The following is a 20,112-nucleotide window of genomic DNA, read 5'->3' on the forward strand; positions in this document are numbered from 1 at the left end:
GAACCCCACAGTCCTTCCTCCTCCTCCTCCTCCTCTTCTTCCTCCCAGCCCTGACGCTGTCACCTAGCGGGCTCCCGAGACGTCTGCCAGGAAACCACCCATCCCTCAGACATACACACACACACCCCAACCTCCTGTCAGTCCCGCTGCCCCACAGCTACGCCAACCGGCCCCATCTCTTGGCCCACCACCCCCGCCCGTCCCAAACGGGGACACCCCCCCCCCTTCTCCCTCCCGGTCCTCGGCATCTCCCCAAGCCGACCTTGGGCGTCTCCCCCTGGCCGCCCGGCGGGAAGCGGAGGATCCAAAAGTTGCGGTTCCTCAGCAGGTTCTCCAGGTTCTCCAGCCGCCGTTGGAGCCGCCCGTATTCCTGGACCAGGCCCCCCAGGGCGGCCCATTTGCCTTCCAGCTGACTGCCAAGCTCGGTTACCGTCCTCTGGCAACCGCCCAGCTTCTTCTCGGCCGAAGCTAAGCGCCCTTCCAGGCTCAGCAGGCGAAGCCCGGGACCGTCCGACGCCTCCGGGCCTTGCAAAGCCGCCCCGACCGGCCACAACGGCGCCTCCATCTCCCTCGCTCTGAGGTAAAAAGAAAGGAGTAGAAAGGGGAGGGAGGGGGGAGACAGAGAAAGGCCGTCATGCCCCGCGGCAGTCGGACGGACAAGCCCCGCCCACCCAGAGACGCTCCGTCCGCCCCCCCTCGCCTGCCCCGCCGTCTCTGAGGTGGGGAGAGAAACCTGGCGCAAGGCCTAGAGCGGCCGCCGCTTGGGTGGCGGACGACCCCTGCCGGCGGGAGGAGCGAGGAGTCGTACGCGCTCTTCCTCCGGTTGTTTTTTTTTTTTTTGAGCGGGAAAATTGTCTCCGCCTCAGAGGGAGCGTCGCCCGCCGAAGGGAGAGGTCGCGTCGGGCTGAGGGGAGATTCCTGAGGTGGGGAAGAGAAGAAAAGAGATCTCTTTCCCTTTCCCTCTTTCTTTATTTCTCTCCCTCTCCCTCTTTCCTTCTCTGTCCGTCTTTCTCTCTCAATAAGAGCATAATCTGGAGTGGCATGCAGGTATTTTGTCTTTCTCTGAATCAATTATGGTCTCAGGAATCACATTTAAAATCAATTTGACCAAACTCATCCCGATTCATGGCCTTCCAAATATTGGAAATCGGGTCTGCCTTTCATTGAAAGATCCATAAGAATAAAATAATTTTTAGAAGAGGCGTTATCAGGTAAGTTACCCAACGCCCTTTCTCTCTCTCTCCCTTTCCCTTTTGGTCTACCTCTTTCACTTTCTTTCCTTCACTGTCTTTCCCTCTTCTCCCCCTTGCTCTTTCTATTCCTCCCTTTTCCCCTTGCTCCATACTTCCCTTTCTCTTTCCCTCCCTCCAGCCTCATCTCTAGCTTTTGTGATCAAGTGATGGGCATCTCAGGCTTAGGAGCCTGAGCCTGAGCCCTTCATCTGTAAGCAATAGCAGTTAGACTTATATAGCGCTTCATAGGGCTTTCAGCCCTCTCTAAGCGGTTTACAGAGTCAGCACATCGCCCCCACAGTCTGGGTCCTCATTTCACCTACCTCGGAAGGATGGAAGGCTGAGTCAACCTTTGAGCCGGTGAGATTAGAACCGCTGAACTGCAGATAGCAGTCAGCTGAAGTGGCCTGCAGTACTGCACTCTAACCACTGCGCCACCTCAGCAAGGGAGAGAGGGTTCCATGACAGGCTATGAAAGGGTGAAGAGAGCTGGGGGTGGGGGTGGGGGCAGGCTTCTCCTCAGGCGCCCATCCAGCTTCCATCAAGAAAAAGTGGGATGGAAAGAATTCTGCAATAGCCCCATGGCCATCTAGGGTTGTTGTGAGGTTTGCTTCCTATCCAGAAGGTACCCTCTTCAAAAGTCCCATTTGGGAACATTTGGCCTTTGTTATCTAGCCATCCATCCATCTCATCTATCAATCCACCCATTCATGTCTATTCCATTCATCCATCCTATTCAATCTATCGTATCTGCCCATGGTATCTATCCACTTCATGTCCATCCATCCTGTTCATCTACCCATCCTATCCTATATAATTTATTTGCTACACATCTTGCAATCCAGGTGATTATGAGTGGACAGTCTAAACAGCCCCAACTCCTTGGCATCCCTCAACTGCCCATCACTTGGATGGAAATGTTTGAGCCAGGATGAACACCACAGTTCATATCCAAGGATTTGGACAGATGATGTTTGAAACAATTAACCATCAGACAGTTCTGCAGGTGCCATTGCATCTGCTTGATGCATGGTAGCCCTAGGAATGTGAAGGTTTCCAAGATACATGAAGTCCTTAAGTTATGACTAATTCATGACAATTTTAAAATGGAAGAGTCATGCGATAGGCTTAATTTTATGGTGGTGGTTAAACAACTACAATGGTTGTTAAGCAAACCAGTGCTTTGCTATGGGAATGGTTTTGTCGAAAACCAGAAGTAAATTTTTGATGAAAACAGCATAAAACGTGATCATGTGGCTGCTGCAAATGGCTGTTAGTGCAATCTAGCTGCCAAGTGCCCTATGTGTGATTGTGTGCTGCAGGTGTTGTGAGGCCATTGGAACAAAGTCTGTCATGAGTGCCTCCCCTGGTAGGTCCATCAGAATTTTGAATGGTCACTATGCAGACAGTTGTAAGTCAAGGATTATCCATAAGGCTTCTCCAACTATCTTGTCTTCCCTCTTGTTTCCCTCAGTCTTTCTGAGCATAATCTCGAGTGGCATGCAGGTATTTGTCTTTCTATGAATTAATTATGGTCTCAGGAATCACATTTAAAATTCATTTGACAAAACTCATCCCGATTCACGGCCTTCCAAATATTGGAAATCAGGTCTGCCTTTCATTGAAAGATCCATAAGAATAAAATAATTTTTATTCTGAAACTCCTTGTCAGCACATGGCCACTTTAGAGTGCCACTGTAATAAAAGAAAAATATTGCAAGGTCTGAGGGACAAAACAACTTGGGAGTGATTGGAGGAACTGAACATGTACAGCCCAGAGGACAAAAGTGAAAGGGGATACAAGATTTAAACCTTTAAATATATTAAGACTGTGAATAAGGTCCAAGAAGGCAGAAATTACAATATTAAGTAAAAATCAAGAACACAAGGGCATAAACTGACAGGAGAGAAGTTCAAAAGTAATGTTAGAAAGGATTATTCCACAGAAGTAGTGGAAGCTTGGAACCAACTACCAGCAGATGTAGTGGGTCAATCATCAGTTACTGAGTTTAAACATGTTTGGGATAATATGTCCATCACCGGACAAAATAAAATAAAATAATTTAAAAAAACAAATACATTGAAACAAAAACAATCACAAAAATCTCAAAAGGAACTTCTCAGTCTTTTTCTGCAATTTCTATTTGCCAACATTGCTGATACCCAAGACTGGAGCAGTTGATAATACAAACTCTGCTAAGATTTTATTGGCAGAACTCCAACAGAATTTGAAGCCAGCAAGTTTAGCACCTTGAATGGGCCATAGGATTAAAATAAAATAAAGTTCTAAATCAGGAAGATACGTAAAAATACCACAAAATCCAAATTCGATATTTGGGAGGGAAGTAATCATTTAATGAGGAAGCAAATATTAAAAACACTCACAAAAGCGATGAAGTACTTGATAACTGATTTCCTCCTTACTACAAAGCAGTTTCTTCAGTCAAATCAATCAACCTGGAAATAATATGGTTTGGTATATTTCTCAAATGAGGAACAGCCTTTAGGAAAATGAATGGATTAAGAGCATAGGAAATCATGAGCACACAGGATAATCTTTTAGCATACAACGCATTGAAACCTCTTGCTTCAGAGGAAAAAAAAATATAGTAACTCCAGAAGTGAAAACTAATATATTCCTGATGTGGAGTAAAAAAATAAAGCCACCTTCTGCAACCTGAAATCCTCAGGATATGTTGGATTACATCACATACATCCAGCCCACTTTGCTGTTGTCTAACACATACAGAAAAGCTCAGACCAAGGAAAGCTGAAACATAGCATAGGAAGAATACTGAGTATAAATGTGCAATAGCGAAATCAGAAAATATTTCAGAGATTATATATCCAGATTTAGCTTGCAGCTTATTTTTCAACCATTTACTGCCTGACCATTGTGAATGTTTTGGAATATTCTGTCTACGGTGACTGTGGTTATCTATCGTGGGAAAGTCCAGAGAGACAAGTGATAAGAATTCTCTACAGAGGGGGACTTGAAAGCAAAAACAAAAAGGTGTTTTGTATAAGTGGATGGCAAAAACAGCAGTCCAATTGCCACAAGCTCCTCTCCTCTGCATTCCTAAGAAGCAAACCTATTTTACAGATAGCAAAGCAGCCCTCACACAATGCAAGAGGTTGCAAATTTCCAACACTTATTCAATGGTCAAAAGAAGAAAATGCCCACCTGATCACAAGAAAAATGAAATTTGGATGTACTGAGGGAGGAGAGATTAGGAGACTGCAGGTGAGAAGTTAAAGAAGCATCCTCTACATTCCATTGCTAATAGGAGCAGGTGGTCTTCTTATTCCACAGCAACAACATCCTTTCCGAACCAATCCAATTTTTGCCTAATCCTCAAGAATTAGGAAGACTTCCATTCTATCACCATGTATCCAAGTGCATTCCTTCACTTTTCTAACTGCCTTAAAGAAAAGGAATCCACAAAAATAATATTTGCATCTACTCGGGATACAGCCTAATGAGGGCTAAGAACTACCTTTGCCTGGCTTCTTTGCATTTTTAACGCTCATAGTCACTGAGTCAGACCCCTGAACCTGGCAAGAAGTATTACATTTCTTGCAGTGATACAACTGGGCCCCAGTATGCTTCAGCAATCCCTTGTAGGATAGCCATGAGCCACAGATATGGCAGCGCCGACTCCTTGTCCGGCTATGATTCTGAAGGTGTTCCAACAATAAGCCCTCATGGACAAAAGTTCGGTCGCACTGAGCACACCGGAAAGGCCAGTCTTCTGAGTGCATTCGCTTGTGTTCTGCCAGAGCTGCTGGATCGGTAAAGTAAACGCTGCACTCCACACACCGGCAAACCTGGCCTGGAGCATGAGATAGCTGGTGCTGGTCAAATGCTGCAGTGTCCAAAAATGTCCTGTTGCATGCAGAACAGTGCAGCGGCCAGTCCACTGCATGAACACGCTCGTGCACAGTAAGTGCCTTTTGGCTTGAAAAACACAAATTACATTCAGTACAATGGAACTGTGTCCCAGGTACGTGTATTAGCAAGTGTTGGGACAGCTGTCCCTCAAAAGCAAAACTTCTATTGCATTCTGTGCACTGGAATTTTCGTTTGCGGCTATACTGGTGATCAGTCAAAGTCTCCTGGGGTGTAGAGTTCTTAGTGCATTTGCCACACTGAACAAGGCATCCTTTTGCATATGCTTCTTTCTGTTCGGGATCATCTGTGGCATCATGCAGAAGAGCATTCCTACAGGCTATCAAGGATGTTGGAGTCTTCTGTCCCTCTTCTTCTTCAACAGATTGCAGTAGCACTGGGTGCCCAGCTAAGGCAAAAAAGGAACCACTCTTTAAGGGGGGGAAAAGTCCCTATCCACAGTTCAAAAGATTGCACTTTAGAAACCAAAGTCTGAAAAGATGTTCTACAATTCATCCTTATCTGAAGGTCAAATAACAGGCTAAAATCACTTGCAATGAAAACATCTATGAATACATTACAGGTACTCCTTGGGTTATGACAATTGATATTGGAATTCTCATCACTGATAAATTATGAAATCACTTGACCAAATCACTTAATAACAGCAATCCCAGCAGTCCCGATTGCCATTGTTACTCCAGGACTGCACAGTTAAGTGGGAAAAGGTGTGAGTCACAGGTGGGGAGAGCATGAATGCCACAGATTGGGAGTATGAGTGGGTTGGTGGGGGCCGTAAGCAGATAGGTTGGTGGAGGGGTGCTGCAGATGGGCACAGGCTTGGAATGCTATGGAATAGAAGATCCCTGGGATCTCCATAATGGGGCTTTTCGGGAGAAATGTGACAGGAGTGACTTAAAGTCCAAATTGTGACCTTCCCTGCCAGCTTCCCCATCAACTTTGCTTGTGGGAAGCCAGCCAAGTTTCCAAGTGGAGATTATGTCACTACAAGGTACTGCAACAGCTAGAATTTCAAGGACCAGTCTAAGTACCACTTATTCAGCATCTTGTAATTTAAAATAGTCGCTCAACAAGAGCTCATAATCCAAGGATTATCGTTGTGTCCCCCAAAATAAGACTAAGTTTCATATTAATTTTTCCTCCAAAACACACATTATGGCTTATTTTCAGGTGAAGTCTTATATTTTCATTTATAACAGCATCTCAAAAACAAGGCCCGCGGGCCCAAAGGGTTGCCCCTGAGATGGCGAGGGACCAGCCCTGCTAGCCCCCCACCCAGCTCAGCAGGGTGCACTCATGGATGAGCAAACACGAGGCAGCTGACAGTGTAAGGCAACAGCCATAGTTTGGCAGGCCCTTGGCTGTTACACTGGGGCTGCGCAGTGCAGGTGAGTTCAAGCGCTGCAACTGCTGGGCCAGCCCTCCAAGCAGCAGGCACCTGCCTACTCTATCCACCGTCTGTTATCTTTTCTTGTGAGCTGGCCATGCCCCCCACTCCCTCTAAGGGCAACTGTAATGCTGATGTGATTCTCTATAAAATCAAGTTTGACACCCCTGATTTACAACAATCTACATTTATTCAAATACAATCATGTCGTCTTCTTCTGGAACATCGTCATAACTCTCCAAAGCTCGAATTCCAGCCTGAATTTCTTGTGACTCCATTTCCTGTAGAATTAATGGCCCCAATCTGTCATGTCCAGCAATAGAGCTCTCCTTAAATGAGTACTTCTTGTCCATGTAGCCTGCTCGTAATGCATTGGCAACACAGCTGTCAGTGATTTTATCCCAGGAATTCTTCACCCAAGTCACAACCTCTGGCAGGCTAGGCTTCACAAAGTTCCCACACTGATTTCTTTCCATTCTATTTTCAATGTAATCATTGATTTCCATGTGCAAATGCTCCTTGAATGGCTTATTTATTGCAATATCAAGAGTCTGGAGATAGGCAGTCATTCCTGCAGGAATCATTATTTGATCTATTCTTCTCTCTGCAAGGAAGTTCTTCATGTCTTTAGCACGGTGAGTGCTGGCTGAATCCCAGACTAATAGACCTCTTTGGTCACCTCGCAAAATAAGTGGCAGCATTAAATCGACCCATTTCCTTATAACTGATTGTGTGCACCAGGCTTTTTCGGTTTCAAGAATGTAAATGTCTGAAACACACTCAATCTTATTTTTCTTGCCCTTAGTGATGATTAGAGGTGGGGCTTTCTTTCCATTCAGACGAATTGCCAAAATACAGGTAACACGTGCACTTTCATAACCAGTGGAGGGAATGTAGATTGATGAGGCACCCCTCTGATCAATTGTTGTTTGAGATCCTTGGCCTATAATAACTGCAGTTTCATTCATAGCAATCATGTTGGAGAGTTGGTATTTAGAAAAGTCAATGCCATCAACAAAGGACTTGAATGCAAGAGCACGTTTAATAAGTTCAGTATCTTCCAGCTTGAACAATGTTCTCGGTCTTAGAGACAGTTCATATCGGTGAAGGAAGTCATTGAGCCAGCGTTGTGATGCTTTGAATTCTTCTCGCGATATTTCTAACTGTGGTGCCATTGCAAGGGCAAATGCTTGAATATCAGCCCTACGCACAATTGAAGCCTTTGCTCTCCTGTCAGCAACCCATTCACAGATGATGCCTTCCAGTTGAGGAAATAATGGTTGCCGACCTGATCCACACTTCCGCTTTTTAGCATTTCCTTTGTCCAACTGTTGACTGAGGTTATTGTATTCTGCTCGCCATTTTCGGACCATTCGGCGATCCAACTTCTTCTCATTGCAGAAAGCCGTAAGATTCTTGCCCCAAGAGTCCTCCACGATTCCTTTCTTGAACTCGACGGAATAGCTCTTTCTTTTTGCACTCATCTTGTCTGGGGGTGAAAATATTATTCCCTTTAAATCTAACATTAAATCAGGGGTGTCAAACTCAATTTCACTGAGGGCCGCATCAGCATTGTGGTTGCCCTTGGGGGAGGTGTGGCTGCCTGCCCCATCACAGTCGTGGGCAAGCAAAGACCAACAATAGGATAGAGTGGGCGGCCGGCCACCTGCTGCTTGGAGAGCTGGCCCAGCAGTCACAGCACTTGACTCATTTGTGCTGTGTGGGCTACGCTGCCCAAGTGCTCCAGCCAAGACGCTGGTGGGCTGCGGCTACTGCTGGACATAATTAGACCCTGCGTGTTCACTGCTTATGCCCATGGCAGGGGACAGCCAGCCAAGGTGGGCTGCGGCTGCAGGGGCCGGTTCTCATTATCTCCGGAGCAGCACGCAGGCCAGATATGCATCCATCCGGCCTGCAGGCCTTGTATTTGATATGTCTGCATTAAATCAAGTTTTAATTGAAGACGTATGAGACAGGAGAGGCAACAAAAATGATGATAGTTAAGAATGGTGATAGTTAAGAATGACACAAAAAAGGGATGAAAAATTGCAGGCATGAAAATTCAGAAAACGTTTATTTCATGAGCACATTAAGTATGTCTATAACAACACACGTGTATTGTGTCTGTACACCGACTGGTCATTTGGCAATAAGTCTCGAGTTCATCTGTTTACATAGGTGTTTACCTCTCGTCCAAAGGTGCCCACTTGGGTATTTACAAATACTGAATTATAATTTATATTATCATTTATTTTAAGTATTAATGTCATTATTATTTTAAATTTAATTATATATTATTTCACAATTCAATATGTCTGTCATGTTGCAACTGATGTACTAAATGTGTCCATTTGTCTGACAATCTCAACTGCGGCTTATTTTGGGGGATAGGACTTATATTATGAGCATCCTGAAAAAATCATGCTAGGGCTTATTTTTTGGTTGGATCTTATTTTGGGGGAAACATAGTACCTGTATTTGTAGACTTAACAACATTTTCAATGTATGTAACCAAAAAATGTTATACTTACCACGTGGAATTCATTCTTGACATCATTAAGGACAAAATACTCCTTCAACTTTAGGAAAGCCTGGTTATGCTAAATAATTGCTGTACTTTGCCATTATTAACCAGCACTCACCAAATGAAACCAAACTCTCCTGATCCTCGACACACAACTCCTCTTCTTGTTTAATGGTGACTGCAACAGGTGGATCTATGCAGAAGAGATACAAATCAGAAAGTTCAACTCTTTCACCTCCCCAGACCCCAGTGCAGCAGGCAGACGGTCTTCCATGAGCTATCAGTGGAAACCAAAGTAGCTTGAAATGCTTGTAGGCTCCACTTTCTTCCCTGACACAATTGTCTTGAGATGCCATTTTTTGTCCTCCCACTCCACATCTTTAAAATAGAACACTATGAAGAAAATGCCAAATCCACTTCAAAGTAATCACATATGGGTATATCAAGCAGTAATGAAGGACAGCAATTCAAATTCTTGGAATATTCCACTTGCCTCAATTACGATTCCCAGGAATACCAAAAATTTCCACTTTATTATTATACTCACATTCATCACTGCTGGGGCTTCCAGGAGACCATGGTTCCTCCTTAATATGCAGTTCTTCTTTTTCCTCCTTGATATTATGACGAACAATCTGATATTCTTTGTGGAATAAAGATAATTAGACCCCAAATGATTTCAACTGGGAGTTAAACAACAATACCTTTTTATTTGATATAACATAGTTTACCCAGTACAAACATGCATAAAATGTATTACTATGATATTCCAGGATCAAATTAAATTTCCCACCTCAAGATCCTAAAAGAGCTGCCTCCACTGCAGTTGGGCCTAAATGCTTAAGGAAGAAATAGATCTGTATTCATTCCTCTAGGAAGATTCTGGCACAGAAGCAGGACTTCATGGTAGACAAATTGGTAAAGACCAAGTATTTTTAAAACATGATAAATCATTGCTTGATAAAAACATGTTCGCCTGGCCAAGCAAGAAAGAAAATGTTACCACATTCTTCCATCTGAGAGGTATAACAACATAATGACATGAAGACTGGATCAGGCTAACAACTACTTTGTAAAACAGCAAATATCTCTAAGGAGCTTGCAAGCAAGGAAATAGAAGAATGACAGCCTTCTTCCATTATTGTTGCTTGTTAGCTATTACTGAAAATATGGCATCTGCGGGCAGCCATCAATCATCGAATCCTTCATTCATTTCTCCAATCTTTTAGAAATAACTAAATTGGTTATTGTCATATCTGATAGCAAATTTCATAGTTTGATCTTGGCCACCTGGCAGGTCAACAAATGGATACAAATTACCAGCTTTGGGGACATGATTTGGTAAACTAGCCACATCATAAGTGGATTTGTGGACGATTTGTTACATTACACCACAAAAGGATGTGGATCGATGCCTGAGGCTCAGAAGACAAATATTGAGGAACAAAAACTCACCAAGGCCAGCACTATCAATGAAGCTCATTTCATAGCAATTTTCTTGATCAACAAACAGATTACTTTCTTCCTCCACTTCTCCATCTCCAGAGGAAGCATCTGCTACATCAACAAAGAGGTTTGTTTCTTCCTCAGCTTCTCCATCCCCAGAAGAAGCATCTGCTACATCAGCAAACAAGTTAGTTTCTTCCTCAGCCTCTCCATCTCCAGAAGAAACCTCTGCCACATCAACCGGGGAAGCTGCACACAGAGAAGGAAAACAACAACTAAGATGAATAAAAAGAAAAGAATATCTATACTGAAGAATTGTTTAGTCCTTGGTTGTTTTCTTGCAGACATTTATTTGATTGGGATTGGAAGGGTTTGCTGTGTTTATAGAAGTAGTCCTTGATTTATGACCATAATTGAGCCTGGAATTGTAGTGTAAATTGCGATGGTTGTTAAGCAAGTCACTATGTGTTTTGATTTTACAACCTTTTTGTGGCAGCTCTTAAGGAAACACTCTAATCATATTGCAAATGCCTCAGTCGTTAAATGAATACATTTTACTCACTGAGCACTTTTTGCCAGAAATCAGGAATAAATGCTGGAAAGCAGAAAAAAAAACACACCAAAAATCACCATAAATGCGAGGTGGTTGCCAAGTGCCCAAAATATAATCCCTGTAACCATGAGGAATCCACAGCCATTAGAACTCCAGCATTAAATTGGAAGTAGCTCTGAAGAGATCCATCGTAACTTCAGTTGCTAAGTGACTGGTTGTTAAGAGAGGACTACCTGTATAGGGTAGCTTCCCCTGCCACCGTTGGTGAGGGTATGGTTTTCTTCTAATTGAGGAAGGACAAAGGGCAAAAACCCTCTCCCTTCCAACATTACCAGGCATGTTACTGTATATAAAGAGAGCGAACCTCACTTGCTTCTAGCACTGATGGCATACCCTAGTTGGGTCATGAAATGTCTGCAAGAAAACAAGCTCAGAGAGCACCAAGCATCCCACAATCCTCCTCTTCCCATACCCTCTTCCCTTCTAGAACTGATGATGTCATCTAGTTAGGTCATAAAACGACTGCAGGAAACAAGCTTGGGCAGCAACAAGGACGCCACTGAGTAAAAAATGTATTATAGCGTCAGGTTCTGTGATTGTCCATTCCATCAGAAGCACAGGGTATTCTGAAAATGGGGCATTTGCTTTTATTATAGCTTTTGTCTTTCAATGCATATGTGTCAACATATCTAAGTCCACAGGAAAGTAAATAGTCAATAATGAAGTAAAATACAAGTTCAGGCCCTGATATAAGGAAGCAGCAGATATAAGGAAACTGCAGTCCACGCTTGGATTGCTCTTTCTCTTCCCACCGACAACAAATCCAACAATATACTGGAAAGACCATTTAGAAATGAGAAAACTTCATCGGTGCCAAAAACATACTTGTACAGCTGGGATCTTTAGGTATCTCCCTATTCTCCAAGACCTCTGACTCCTCCATGCGCACTTCTTCTCCTTGGTCCATCTGGGATAGGATATCAGGCTTGGAAATGGCATGATCTATACCATAGAAAAGGAGACAGGTTGTTAGGAAACCAGGCCATTTGAGCAACGTGCACAGAGGATAACTCAGTCAACATACAGACAAGAGATCAAAGTCCTCACCCAGAGAGACCAGCATGTCGTAGTTGCTCCTCATGATGGATCTATAAAGCTCTCTCTGCCACTCTTCTAAGTTCCTCCATTCCTGCTCATTGAAATGAACTGAAGCATCACTGAAGTTCAAGGGCACCTAGAAAAAGCAAGGTGGCTAAAAAAAACCACTGTGCATCTTCCATCAAGTCAATCCCATTTCCATTCTGCATTTTCATAGTAGATCTGAGTGAAATCCTAATCTTATCTTCGATTCTAAAAACTCGCAAACCTCTAATTGGCTATGTATTATTTATTGATATATATTTAGGAAATTTGTGTGGCTATCCACTTACGGATTCTAGGCGGCTTACAAAAAATTAAAACGACCAGCTTTTAAGCAAACAATTTGACAGACTACGGTTTTCAGCTACGAGATCTGAAGATGCCTAAATTCTAAATAACTCTTATCTGTCATCATTTTTTTTCCTTCCAGTCATAAAATGGAGTGATGATTTTCCTGTTTTCAACTAGCTAATATGCCTTGTCCAAAATCAGAGCAAACTGTGATTCCCTGCGAAGATACCCTGGCTTCTCATTGTAATTTGGGAGATAAACCATAATGCTAACTGAATTCCGCATAATTTTTTTTCGCAGGCTGAGCTGTAAGGCAGAACTAAACTTTACAGATGATTGTTCATCTACAAGTCCAGTCACGCTTTGTAGCCTCCTCCCAAATCATTTCTGCTGAGTCCTGACTCTTCTCTGGATCAGGCCACTCCAGTGGGATAGAGATTACCTTAGGGACTTCTCCTTTAAATCCTGGAGGAAATCGCAAGATCCAGAAGTTTTGGTTCTTTAACAGGTTCTCAAGGTTCTCCAACCTCTGCTGCAACAGATTGTTCTCCTCCAAAATGGTCCCCAACACGGCCAGTTTGCTTTCCAGCTGGCTCCCCATTTCCATTACGGCTTTCTCGCAGCCCATCCACTTCTGCTCGGCCACCACCATCCTCTGCTCCAGATGGAGCAACTGGGCATTGGGGGGATCCATCGTGACCTCCTTGGCTTCTCCTGCAGACATAGCGGATCCAGCAGATGTTTCCAAGTTCCTGACCTTCATTTCCCCATCCCACACCAGTCTGAAGTCTTCAAGGCAGAAGGGAGGCCAACTCTGAGGCTCACTTGCACCCCGAAGCTTGCTTTTCAGGCTAGAGGGAAAGAGAAATTTGCATGCAACTCTTCACCAAATTCAGACATGCATCATTTCAAGAATTACAAAGTTCAACTGGACTACTTGTCACCTGCTGCTAAGGTTTAGCATCTGTATTCTGCTTGAGACGTTTGTCATCCAACCCCAGTCCTTACTTTTTCTAGTTCCCATTGTTTAGATCAGGGTGTCAAACTCGTGGCGTTATATTGTTATCACATGACATATCACGACTTCTTTCCCCTTTGCTAAATCAGGGGTAGGTGTGTACAGCATGTGACACATCTAACCCGCGGGCCGCATATTTGATACCCCTGGTTTAGATAAGTTTCTAATCCTCATGGCTGGACATTTGCTTGTTAATATTCAGGAAACATTAGAAAAGGCCTATTACCAGTGTGGCCAAATAAACCACACATCAAGTTTCTAACCCTCTGCACTAAGAAAATACAAAGTCTAATCATCTGACCCCACCACCACTGGAGTACTCTCAAAGACTGGGGGACTACAACTCCCATTGGCCATTTATTACAGCCAATGGCAAAGAACTGAGAACAATTGAGAATGCCCTGCTTAATATCCTAGAATAGAATACTTTTTATCTGTCCAAGTGTGATTAGACACACAAGAAATTTGTCTCTGGTGCAACTTAAGTGAAAGAAAAGGCCCAGGGAGATCTGGGTTTAATTTCACTCACTCACTAGCCTACATTACAGGGTCATTGTAGGGGGAAAACTGGAATCACATTGGATATAAACCCCACGGACAAAGGATACTTACCTTTCTTCCTACTACAGAATAACCCAATGATGGAAAGGATTGCAGAAGGAAAAAGCCCAAAGGGCACTTGCCAGGTGAGACTTAGACCTTTGAGCTGTTTGCAAATGGAAACAAGAAAAAAGAAGGCAGGCTGAAAACAATCTATATTTTTCCAGGAGAACCCTACATATAATCCTCCTTTACTCAGCTGGAACCATCATTGCGACTGATGCCTCACTGAACGACCAACCCCCACCTTTTCTCAATGCAAAAAGAAACCACCATTCCCAGGGCAGATCATTTATAGAAGGCTAAGGTGGGAAGAGACTTTGGAAGTGTTCTAGTCCGGTCCCACCCTTTGAAGAAATGCGAGGACAAACCCTTTCCTTTAAAAACTTGAAACCCTCCCCCACAAAAAGGGGGGAGGGGGAGTCTAGATTCGGATGCGAAGGTGAAGACCTGAAAAGTCAGGCAGGAAAAAAATCCCCAGCCAAAAATGGAGATTTCCGGGAGAGGCCACGCCGCCAGGAGCAATAGGGCAAGAAGCACCCAGTGAATTCCGCGCAAAAAGGCACCAGGGACTCCTCGAGGTGTTCTAGAAGAGTCCCCTCCCAGAGGTTTTGAGGGCGGGGGTCTTGCAGAGGGAACCACCACCACCCCAGTTCTAGAGGGGATAACCCTCGTTACCGAACGGCGATCCCAGAAGACCCCTCCCCCCACCCTGCCCGCGAGGATTCTGGGAAGGCATTCGGAGGGCGCCCAGTTGCCGATGAGCGGTTGGCTCCCGAGCCAGACACCCCACTCCCACAGGACTAGCGACCCTCGGTTCTCCCCCCCCCCCCTCCACCCGCGCCCCGTTTTGCGCTACCTGCCCCTCCCCCGCCCGGACGTTCCCGTGGGGCCGCCTTTGTCTCGGCTGCCGCAACGCCGCGCAATCGGAAGGCTGGCCGCGTCGCGCGCATGCGCCGGGTCAGACCAGCGGAGTCGAGACGGCGCGCGGCGGAAGAGTGTCTCTTATTGAGAGCTCGGACCAGCGCCGCCCTAGCCGTCAGGAGGAAGATCGCCTCGGACCTGAAGCGCTGATTCCAGTTAGTCCTAGATTTACGACCAAAAATGTGCGTTATTAAGTGAGACAGAGGTTCATTCCGTGAGTTTTGTCCCATTTTACAAGCTTCCTTGCCAAGCGTCTTGAATGTCGGTCCCGCAGCTACGGAGCTCCTTATGAAGCCCATAAATGTAAAACATGGTCATAAGTCCCTCCCCCCCCTGCTGCTATGACTTCGAACGGTCGCTAAACGAACCATTGTAAATCGAGGACTACCTGTATGTGCATCCGGATGTCTCACACACGAAATTGCATGCACATCTTGGTGCACCCCTCCTTTGCACAAGGCAGCTGCATCAGGATGGCAAGAATGTACTGTCGCCTGGCTTCCTCCTAACCCCTCAAGCCAACATGGTTTGTGCAAGCCACGATTACTCTTTTTTAGGTGGCTGTGATATTCTCCTTTAAGGGTCCAGGATGGTCTGCCCTACCACCAGGATAAGAACCTTCTGGTTCCCTTAGGCACTCAAACGGGAAGCTGTCAAACTACTCCCCTTTAAGATGGGTAGACTTCAACCCCCAGAATTGAAGGCCACCCATTTTAAAGGGGAGGCACTTGAGAGAGGCTGTATGGGGAGCTTCGCCCCACAGAAAAGTAAATTCCGCTCCTCTCTTTCCTTCCTCCCACCCGACTCCCTTTCAGCCACAGAACATCTAATCTACTTACCCCAAATCCAGTTCTCGACTTATGACAGCAACCGAACCCTGTTTCCATCGCTAAACAAGGCTTTTAGGGGAGTTACGTCCCATCTTACCATCACTAAAACTAATCACCGGGGTTGTTAAACTACTAAATGGGTCGTTAAGTGAATCTGGATTCCCCACTGACTTTGCTTGACAGGGCACATGACCTGGGGGACGCTGCAACTGCCATAAATGAGTCGGTTGCCAAGTGTCTGAATTTTGATCATGTGATCCTGGGGATGTTGCAGTGGTCATTGGTATGAATGCCATACATTGCTTTTTTCAGTGCTGTTCTAACTTCGGTCACCAAACAAATGATTATTGAGGATGTACCTGTATTAATCATAATTACTGACTGGCCAGCCTTTAGATGCTCTTATCCCTAAATACTGTTTAATAGGTGGCCTTGTTTGATTATTTATTAAGTTTTAATCTGGCACTTATAAACCTGTCAGTCTATTCACCAACCTCTAACCGTCGGTCTCGATTGAATTGGCATCCAGCAGGATTGTCAGCAACTTTTGCCGGCTTGTAGCATCTCACTGGTGTGAGCAGCAAAGAATGTGCCAGAACCATAGATTTGTTTACAAGTTAACACAATTAAGGGTGTTGTGAAAACATAATCGCCTGGGTTCACACAATTCCATACACCAGTTGCTTTTGATCCGATGTAATATCGGCCTGGCTGAAAACCATTTCCTGTGTTTTTACAGCTTTCAATATCTACTATCAAAAGAAACAAATAATTTGTAGCTCAAGTTTAAACTGTGAGGACCTTGGTACCAACCGACATTTCATGACCCAACTAGGCAACTTCATCAGGGCTGTAGGTTGTGGGGTTTGTGGAAGAGGAAGAAGGCTGGGTGGGCCTTACTATTCTCTGGCTTGGTTGTTTGTAGATGTTTCATTACCAAACTAGGGAAGATCATCAGTGTTACAAGGGAGTGAGATTTGTGGGAAGGAGGAGGGGCAGAATTGAGGGGGGGGGGGCTTGGTACTCATTGAGATTGATTTTCTTGCAGATGTTTCATTACCCAACTAGGGCACATCAGTGCTAGAAAGGAGTGGCATCTGTGGAGAGGAGAAGGACTTGGTGCTCTCTGACCTTGATAATTTTCTTGCAGACATTTCATAACCCAACTAAATAACATCATCAGTGCTGGAAGGGAATAGGGTTTACTCTTTCTTTATACACAATGCCTTGTTGTGGTCAATATTCGTGGGAGTGTTCCTGGTGGTTCCTTGATTTAGACTGTTGTTTACTGTTTGATTTTTGGTATGATATTAATCAGTATTGATCACTGCTTATCTGGATGTTGATTGCTGGCAGGGAGGTGTTTTGATCTTGTTTCCTTCTTAGCATTTGGATTGTCAGTTTTGAATGGTGGATAAAGGTAATTTATCACAGTAGGCCTGTCAATGACCGGTTTTAATATGCCAAATGACCAGAAATTCTCTAGTGTTTTTGGATGTAGCTTAGTCTAAAAGGCTCAAGTTTCCCTGTGGAAACTATGCTGGAATCTCTCCATGTGTCATGCAATTGCTATTATTATACTTACAGGCCATGTGAATAAATTCACCACTCTTTTCCCTTCTTCTGTCTTCCCAGTGGCCTTTTCTCCACTAGAACCAAATACCCATAGCTAACTTGCATTTAATTCTGTATCTTGGCTGATATTTACTCTCTGGGAGGTAGTCCCAGATCTAAGGCTGCCTTTCCTAGCTCGACACAAAATGGTGGGCCATCGGTGGTCAAAATGGGTGGCCACAGAGCAGTTGGCTGAACAGGGAAGACAAAGATTAAAATTCATGGAAGTTCCCTGGAGAAATCATGCTCTTACCCCACAGGACTGCAAGGAAAAAAAAACCATAGCAAAAGGGGCCTTCAATGCTACAATGAACTAGCAGCATATAAATAAATAAATCCAGCAGGGCTTCACATGGATACGGTATTCCTTTTCCAGCATTTTAATATTCTCCCTTTTGTGAAGGTTTGATTTTCGACGGCCTGACAAAAAGTTCACAGAGAACCAAAAAAAAAAGTCATTTCCTCGCATACACAAGCTCATCTTAATTTTTTAATCAAGGGAAAGCGAGGAGCACGGAAAGCAGAGACGTTACACAAATTAAAAAGAAAAAAAAAACTATTTTCTTTCGGCCAACCATCCCCAAGTTTCAGCTTTTCGGGAAGTTTTTTCCCCAAAGAGTTACAACAGCGTTTATAAAACAGCATACAAATCGAGCATAATGAAAAACAACATAGTCCCAATCACACTTCGGGTCCTCGTCGTCTACCTTCTATGTCTCTCCCCATCTGACAACCAAGTTCCCACACACAGTCTTGGAGGTGATGCAAGCAGCTGAGACACAACAGCATCTTCTTAGGAGGCCTTTTGTGCCTTGAAATAAGAGGGGGGGAAAGCTGCAGGGGGTTCAGAAAGAAAGCAGTGATCCAATCAAAATCCTGTCTCGTCCTGTTTACTTGGGAATTGCAGACTAACAGAATAAGGGCCTGTGGAGGTCTTCTACTTCAAACGTTTGTTCGAGCAGGACACCCTTACAGAATCATGGAATAACAGAGTCAGAAAGAACCACCGAGTCCTCCAAACTTCTGTTCAAGCAGGGCACCCTATAACCATTCTGGACAAATGGAGATCCAGTCTCTTCTTCAAAACCTCCAATGATGGAACATCCGCAAATTCTAGAGGCAAGCTGTCCCACTTGTCAAACTTGGTTTCTGGGAAGACGTGCTCGGCTGGAGAAGCCAAAACAGACAACAGGGGGATTCATTTTTGATCTAACACCCACATCTTCACCCTGACGAGCCACTAAGGAAGCCTTCAAAATTAAGCAGACTCTGTTCCGTTAGCTTCCAGGTCCACATCCTTTGGGAACTTCTAAAAGATGAAATGCAGAGTTGGCCACAGACTGAATGAAGATGAAGGTGATCAGTCAGCACATTTGTCCAACGATAAAGGACCTTCCGGCTTATCAGAGTCTGACTCAGGACCTTCCAGGGATGATGAACGGTTTTTCTTTCCAATTGAAAAGAATCTTCACCAGCCAGATTCCCCTAGGAACACAATCCACAAAGAAGGGAGGCTACAAACAGGAGTTCAACCGCATCCCGCGATGATGTCCAGCCCAGCAAGTTGAACTTCTGAACTTGAATTATGGACAAGCTGAACTAAAATGGCCCCAGCAAAGGAGTGAGGTGGGGTGAAGTCTCTGTTGCATCATTGGGTCAGGAAGCAGGTGTCCCTTTTAGGAGGGCCAAGGGTCGCCCTGCGGTTTCAGAGGCAGGCGCTGGAGGCAAGGCGCAGCTGTGCTGCAGAAGGCGCTGCTTGCAGGCAAAAGCCTTGGGGCATAGGCTGCACTTGTAGGGCTTCTCCCCCGTGTGGGTGCGGAGGTGCTTCTGCAGGTGGTGCTTCTGCATGAAACTCTTCGGGCAGACTGGGCACTGGTGGGGCCGCTCCCGTGTGTGGGTGCGCTGGTGTTTGGCCAGGTGGTGCCGCCGGACAAAGTGCTTCCCGCAGTCTGTGCAGTGGAAGGGGCGTTCTCCTGTGTGGGTCCGAAAGTGATTGGTCAACTTGCTTTTGTCTGTGAAGCTCTTCTCGCATGCCGGGCATTGGTGAGGCCGGGCACCCGTGTGGCTCATCTGATGACGTAGCAGGTGATCCGAGCGGCCGAAACGCCGGGGACAATAGGGGCAGCCCAGGGAGTCCTTAGGGATGGGCTCAGCAGGGGCTTCCCGATGGGTACTCTGATGGAGCAGCAGGTGGACATGGAGCCGGAAGCGTTCGTGGCACAGAGGACAAGCCCACAGCCCCTCTCCTGGCGAACCGGCTGATGGCTGTCCTGTCTCTTGAGGGGCCATCAGAGGACTTCCGTTCATGAGCGGTGAGGAGAGATTTCGCCCTGAAGGGGTGAGGCTTCTGTAACTTTGCAGACGCTGTTGGTGGCCAATCTGGCGCTGTCGATGGACATTGGTGGTTGCTTCTTCAGCTAGACTGCCCTCGTTGGCACTGAAATCAGCTATCTCTCCTGGAGAGTCCCTCGGCCACATACATGAATCGAAGTCCTCTTCTTTCTTTATAATTCTTTCCACAAATGTGTCTCCCGCCATCATCCAGGTCTCATGGGCTGCAGAGTCGTCCTCTGGCTCCGTTTTGATTAAGATGTGATTTGTCCCGAGGGCTGCGGGAAATAAGGACAGCATAAACCCAACATT

General features: G+C 45.1%; 1 protein-coding gene across 2 annotated transcripts in view; it reads right to left on the reverse strand.

Moving 5' to 3' along the window:
• The window catches only part of LOC116520582 (tigger transposable element-derived protein 1-like), a 16,715-nt gene extending 16,055 nt beyond the window's left edge, over positions 1 to 660 (reverse strand). For both annotated transcript variants that reach the window (XM_032234837.1, XM_032234836.1), the window contains exon 1: positions 263 to 660. In XM_032234837.1, coding sequence (XP_032090728.1) covers positions 263 to 565 — 303 coding nt within the window. In that variant the 5' untranslated portion in view covers positions 566 to 660. The remainder of the gene's footprint in view (positions 1 to 262) is intronic.
• Positions 661 to 20,112: the final 19,452 nt, after the last annotated feature.

Source organism: Thamnophis elegans, chromosome Z (genome assembly GCF_009769535.1).
Source record: "Thamnophis elegans isolate rThaEle1 chromosome Z, rThaEle1.pri, whole genome shotgun sequence".
In the NCBI taxonomy this organism is placed as follows: domain Eukaryota; kingdom Metazoa; phylum Chordata; class Lepidosauria; order Squamata; family Colubridae; genus Thamnophis; species Thamnophis elegans.